The 7,565-nt window shown below is 31.4% G+C and overlaps 1 protein-coding gene across 1 annotated transcript; it reads right to left on the minus strand.

Annotated features, from left to right (window-relative positions):
- Nucleotides 1–4,083: 4,083 nt before the first annotated feature.
- On the minus strand, nucleotides 4,084–7,357 carry LOC110776931 (pectinesterase). Its single transcript, XM_056835582.1, has 3 exons — nucleotides 6,442–7,357; nucleotides 5,102–5,428; nucleotides 4,084–4,775 (listed from the first exon to the last, which is right to left on the minus strand). The coding sequence occupies exons 1-3, from the start codon at nucleotides 6,992–6,994 to the stop codon at nucleotides 4,084–4,086; spliced, it is 1,572 nt and encodes a 523-aa protein (XP_056691560.1). The 5' UTR covers nucleotides 6,995–7,357.
- Nucleotides 7,358–7,565: the final 208 nt, after the last annotated feature.

The raw sequence follows: 7,565 nt of genomic DNA on the forward strand, positions 1-7,565 counted from the left end.
AAGATATAGAATTGTACGGAGTATGAAAGTATAATGTGTTCAACTTAAATGGTATTTCTTGTTGGATGGAAGAAGTTAGTCATGCATGTATTGCTTATACATAAACTAGTATAGAACCCGTGCGATGCACGGTTTATATATTGCAACTTTAACTGCAAAGTTAAATTAATGTAGAAAAGAAACATAGAAAAATACGTACATTTTTTATTCCTTTTCATGCATCACCCATAATTTCATGTTAGGTATAAAAATCAGTTATCATCCTGTAGTATGAGAGATGTCAACTCTCAACCTGAACTATTGAACCCGCTGGGTTGATCCGATCGTTTAGAACCCATACCGTTAATAACCCGCGAGCTGGAACCCAAGATCCGATCCGATTATATTCAACCCGAACAATCCGGAAAATATTAACTCGATTAAGATCCGTAACCCAATAATAAACCCGTTCCGCAACAACTCGATCCGTTTCAACCCGACCCGGATGGATCTGAAACGTTAATGACCCAGCCCGTTTCAATCTGAACCGTTTGAACCCGAGAAAAACCCGTTCATAATAAGAAATGTTTTAACCTGTAACCCGTTTAATCCGATCCGTTTACAACCTGTAACCCGTTTTAACTTGAATTGTTTACAACCTATAATTCGTTTAATTCGAATCGTTTACAACCCATAACCCGTTTAATCCTGCTATTGATCTTAGTTTTTTAACACTTTTAAAAGCTAGTTATTGCATTTCTCTACTAATTAAGGCCTCAATATTAGAATTTATATGTATTAAAAATTGTGATTTTTTGATTTAATTGCAATAACATTAAGCGATTGAGCTGCAACAAAACATTGCGAATAGTTTCCACCGTTTTTCCTGGACACTAAAAAATAGAAATATTGTATAGTTTTCCTTTGCTAAAAGGTTTGAAATATTAAGAGCAATATTATTTACATAATCTTGAATCCCCCCCCCCCTCTCATAAAGGCAGAGTAATAAACTAAAATACTAATTTAACATACAAAGAATCATAAACTAATATAAAAATATCAAGAAAAATTCTAAATGGTGACCTACTGGTATTGGAAATGCTACATGGTGAATTTTTTTTATTTTGATTTTCTATCTCATGGTATTACATAATTAATCAAGGTATTCTTGACATATTATTGTCCTTAGTTTATGTCTTAAGTGATGTATGAGAGTAATAATTTCTCCACTATATATGCCAACTATATTAAGTTGAACAATCAAGTAATTTAGTTTATGGTACAATAGTAATATGTATATATGTTGAATAAGGTATATGAATTATTGAAATATTTAGTCCGTATATTCCTATACAAATGTGTTTTTAATAATCTCAATAAAGAATATATACATAATAAACATTCCTTTACAATGGGATAATTTTAATTGATTATCCTATATAAAGTATTAGAGAATATAAATAATGTAGTTTGCTCATTAAACATTTGTGCCTTCGGTTATTCATATATTGATGATCAGTAAGCTTAACGTGGTTATACAATTATCCCAAATTCTTATATGAGATTGTCCTCACCATCAACTGATGGTGAGACCAGTTCACACTTGCGAATTTAGGTATGTTATTTCTATAGTTTAGACATGTTACCTTTTTTATAATTTTAGAGGAGGTATTTTTTTTAGTTTAGGTATGTTACTTCTATAGTTTAGACATGTTACTTTTTTTTTTTTATAATAATTTTAGAGGAGGTATTTGTTTAGTTTAGGTATGTTACTTCTATAGTTTAGACATGTTACTTTTTTTTTTATACAGAGTAGTTTTAGGGGAGGTACCTTTTTAGTTTAGGTATGTTACTTCTATAGTTTAGACATGTTACTTTTTTTTATATATATAATTTTAGATGAGGTACTTTTTTAGTTTAGGTATGTTACTTCTATAGTTTAGACATGTTACTTTTTTTTTATATACGGAATAGTTTTAGGGGAGGTACATTTTTAGTTTAAGTATGTTACTTCTATATTTTAGACATGTTACTTTTTTTATATAATTTTAGAGGAGGTATTTTTTTTAGTTTAGGTATGTTACTTCTATGGTTTAGATTTGTTACTTTTTTTTATATAGTTTTAGGGGAGCTACGCTATTGGTTTCGCGCTCGTCACACCATCAACTTGATGGTGTGACTGGTCTCACAGAAGACGCGCTGTACAATTATACCTTCTTAACGTGGTTATACAATGATTAGTAAGTTTAATTATGCTTAGCAGTTTTTCTTAATCGGAAATCAATTAATACATTTTATTTTTTGTCTGGGGCTAATACCTATACTGTTGTACATGTTGAGTTTAGTAATGCATAGTTGCAGAATGTATAACATTTATTAATGCATATTAGCAGAATATTTGACATATCATGATTAAGGTTATTGTTTTAATTAATTATCTCAAAAATTTAGTAAAATATACTATGATATTAAAACTAATGCATCAATTATACCATATCATAAAACATGGAAACTATGCATTTATGATTAATTCACCAAAGTCCATGTTTTACAATATTGTATAATATTCTATGATATTATACCATATCACATTTAAGTAAAGTATGTGATATATGTATTTCACATTATTTGTCATCCATGCATTTTAGTAATAGATATCTCGAAAATTTAGTTAATAGAAGTGGATTATTATATATTAATGCATCTATTTAGTTAAGTTCTTGTCTTCAAGATTTGTTATACTAAATAATATAATACGTACTTATCATAAAATATTACCATAATAATATTCTATAAAATCAAGACTTTTACCATAATAAAAAGATTGGTAATACATATTCGTATATAGTTGGTCTTTTTTCGGATTGTGAGAGAAAACAAAAGATATGGGATATTCATATGCTTAGCAGTTTTTCTTAATTGGCAATTAATTAATACATTTTTATTAGAATAAACATAATAATAAAATAAAATACACAAGGACACTTGTCAACCTCAGAATGAGTACCATGTGTTTTAGTAGAGTATATATAGATAAAGATAGATAGATAGATAGATGGGAGTATGTAGTACGCATAAAACCCTAGTATCCGCAAAATCTTTTATGAAAACAAATGATTTAGCATGCACGCTATATAGTATTTGGAATCATAAGATCTTAATATTCTATAGTAGATTATACTTCCTCCTATTTTTAATACTCGCAACGTTTATGTATTTTACACTATTCACATATTCTATTTTGGCTATTGTTGGTGATTTATAGGTAAGATAAAACATAATAATGTATGATCTTGTTAGATCCGTCTCAATTGTAGTTTTAAAATATTAACTTTTTATAATTTTTGCTTTAAGATTTAAATATATTAATGATCAAAGTTGTGCATAGACATGCGTGAAAGTAACCAATGTTGCAAATATTGAAAACCGGAGGAACTATTGAATTATCATGCATATAAATATTCTATAGTAGATCTTATTCTATATTATTTGGAACCATAAGATCTTAATATTCTATAGTAGATTTTATGAATTATGAATATTCTATAGTATATTGAATTATGAATATTTCATTTCAAATGATCGATTTGGCATGAAATATATATAGTAAACACAATACTCTACTAATATTGTATAGTAGATTGTATTGATATAGTAAACGCAATACTAACTAATTATTAACAAAAGATCTAAGTATTAGAGAATCTCAATTACATATCACTTGGGATTTCAAATATTACTATATGGTTACACGGGTATTATTGTATGGTTTATGATTACATGTATGATTAATAACCGTGGAATTTTCCCTATGAAATTCTAAATGGTTCTCCATAGGACAATATTTGCCAAAAGGATAATTCGATAAACCATTTATTCTTCATTTTATACAATCCATAGGACAATATTTGCCAAAAGGACAAACCTTTTATTCTTCATTATATATTTATATGTAATTAGTCATCGAAAACCAACATGCATTTACATTATCATACAACCTAATTATTTACCCCTGTCTTATTTTACTTGATCCATTTTACTAATTTTTATGAAAATCTTTTTTAATTATTAAAATAGAGCAAGTAAAATGATATATATGGAGCATTACATTTCAAGCCAAACGGGCACACCAGTCTTCGTAATCCAAGACTCGCCTTGGATGAAATTCCTTACCATGAAGGGGCTAACTTCCTTAGGATCACGCAGCACATGAAATCCAGGCCAATTGACCCGATCTCGAGTTGTAGCCCCTAAACCCGTATTCTTGTATTCGGCATAATACAATGTTGATAGAGCAAAATTCCCCTCCCATATCGTCCAACCCCTTGGGTGGATCAACCCATCAAGATCCGTTGTAGAAACAACGGTCCGCGAGTACTTCTTCCATGGTCTACCTAAGAAGGTGTTAACGGATCTCTTTAGGCCTTCAAATTCCGGAGCAGGTCGAATCCTTGATCCATGGATAGAGATCCCGGTGTTCTCATTGGGATCCCCCCTTCCTTGGGCTGTAATCATATTAGCCTGGTGGTTCATAGGCTTCCTAACAAAGATATCACAATTTTGTAACACAACAGCAGCGTTACCAAATATAAAGTCTACTGTGCCATATACATGACAATCGCGGTAAAATTGCCTAAGAGAGTGAACGTAGAGTGTGTCTTGGTATCCTTGGAAGCTGCATCGGTAGAAGAGGGATTGATCTGAAGATACCATCAATGCCACTGCTTGATGTTTTTGAGGCCCTGCCGTGTTCTCAAATGTCATGTCCCGTCCCCAAAATCCATCGCCAAATACCCCTGAATTTACAATTGTACATTTGTCAAATAGTAACACTTTATTAGACACACTTTTTTGTCAAATAATAACACTTTATTAATTATACACATTTTTTTTAGAAGTAAGTTGAATGACCCTACTGTTACCTCGCACAGGTATTTTCAGCTAGCTTTGCAAGTCAAACTCACTGGAAGTTCCAGCTAGTTTTGCAGGTCATACTCACTGAAAGTTCCAGCCAGCTTTGCAGGTCAGACTCATTAGACATACATGTTCATGATCAACTTACAAATATTCATATATTATATATATAAAATATTTATGAAACAGAGGAAATAGCAGTACTTACGAAAGGTAGCGGAATTGACGGTGGTGCCACCGTCAATGACATTTCTACGACCAGTGACCACGGTTTTACCCATGCCATCACCAACAAACATGACATTTTGAAGGTGCCTTGGAATTTCAACAGTCTCATCATATACTCCTGCTTTAACATACACTATTACTCTTGTTTCTCCTCTGACTCTCATCCTGACTAATGCATCCACTGCTTCTTTGATGGTTCGGTAATTACCCGACCCGTCTCTTGCCACAACAATATCCGCCTTCGAAGTTGCCGTATTCCAAGACGTTAATCTTCCGGCAAATGGTCGCCCTTTTGGCACCCCTTGCGCTCCTAGTGCACGTATATATAGTGACCAGTGAGATCTTTAATTGCAAATTTTACTTAATTTCAAACAAAATTAGGGATCATATCATAAGTCACATGCCTATACTTAATCGAACATTCTTTTATCAATCTACTACTAAAACAAAGAAAAAAAAAATATTCTCTCGTTTCTCATTTAGTTTGACACGTATTTTAATCACGTTTGCCAATGTACATATGTTTCTTAGTCATGTTTATCAATTTACATCATGATCATTAATAATTGTATAGCTATAAAGATTTTGATTCATTAATAGTGTTATCAAAACATGCCAAATAAACAAGAACATAGAAAGTAGGTACTAAAAATTAATAGTTCTGTCTCTTATTAGCAAGGTTGTGTAACACTTATTTAAGTACGTACCAAGCCAGCTCAATAGTCAACCAACTCAATAGGAGGTGGGTGATGGGGTACATGAACATGATATATATGACGGTTTACTCATAACGGTCGAATAATATTTTACATATACTTGCTCCGTTCTATAATAAAATTTCAGTTTATTTTTTAGTCAATGTAAAAGTTATACTCCGTATTATTTTTATCTCTAGTTATATATTAGTAAAAGTTATATAATTTTGATATTCTTAATAACATCCATTGCCTCGAAACAAATGAGACTCTATATGAATATTTTTTTTTTTTTAAAATCTACATGAATATTTTTATATAATACGGAGTATATTGAAAAGAATTACAAGATTATATTCAATTGTGAATAATGTGAAAATTCTAAATTAAAACATAACTATGCAAAGGAGGTATGAAATTATTATTTTATGTGACAATTGACAAACATTAATTATTTCTATCTATAACCAAAGAACATGCAAGTATGCAAGTATATGCATGTTCACTTAAAACAAAATGTGATACTAGTGCTCACTTTTGTACATGTAAAAAAGTAGAATAAAAAAATGCATTATGCCGGGTCACCAATTATTGAAAAGAAGAAGCAAATAAAATAAAAGCTTACCCTTTGGTTTGCTACCAAACCTTGGTTTCTTTGCATGAAAAGCCAATGCTTCATTTAATACCATAGTCAAGTTTTGTGACATGGGATGATGTTCTTCAACTACCCCTTTTTCTCTTAAACCATCCAAACAAGTCCTATGGCTTGTGGTTGCACCACTAAGCCATGCAAGTGCATCATCATGGCTATATTCTCCATCCTTTTCGAGCAAACGAGCGAGCCTTGGCTCGGCTTGATCATATAGCTTAGCACAATCAACCATAGCCATTCTAATTTGATGATAATTTTTAGTGTTATTATTATTCTTATTATCATCATAGTAGAAGTTATTATCGTTATTGCTTAAACAACTACCACCACCACCGCCGCCGCCGCCGCGAAGATGTTGGCCCAAAACCAAAGAGGAGTCGTCAAGGGATGATGATTGAGCCCAATTCTTGGCTTGGAGAACCATGGTTTGAGCCATTTGAACCACCTCTAGGTCATTTTTGGCTAATGAAGCAATGGATAAGAAAGAAGTAACCAAAAGGGGAAGAATGGTAACAACATGAGACATTCTTTTTCTTTTTCTTTTTCTTAATTTCTTTTCTTGTTTATTTATCTATATAATGTTATTTTATATTTTCTTGGAGATAGAGATAAATGAGTAAGGAATCAAGGAGTTATCTTGCTCCATATATATAAGTGAGTTGAGTTCTAATTATAAATAAATATATATAAATGGTATTTAATTGAATAATTATGCATAGAAGTTATTACATCAGAAAGTTACACATGGAAGCATGTATTAAGACAGGTGGTCGTGAATTTGTGATATGAACAAAAGATGTTGGGCGTGTAAGACCAAGTATTTATAGCTACCAAGATTTTAATTCATTAGTATTGATATGTATCATGTAGATAGTTGGTTAGACGTAGTAAAAGCTCCCAACTTCTTGATTATCGTGTGTTCGCTACTTTGCCCCTCGTATACTTAGTGCTTATTTGGTTGATATGAGAATTTAATTTTTATACGAAGTTGTAATTCAAGAGAAATTAGCTTCCTTGTTAAGTTCATGGGAATTTCTCTAAATTGTTTGGTTGACAACATGGGAATTAGAAATTACCATGAACTTTGATTGGCCAAT

The sequence above is a fragment of the Spinacia oleracea genome, chromosome 2, assembly GCF_020520425.1.
Source record: "Spinacia oleracea cultivar Varoflay chromosome 2, BTI_SOV_V1, whole genome shotgun sequence".
NCBI lineage: Eukaryota > Viridiplantae > Streptophyta > Magnoliopsida > Caryophyllales > Amaranthaceae > Spinacia > Spinacia oleracea.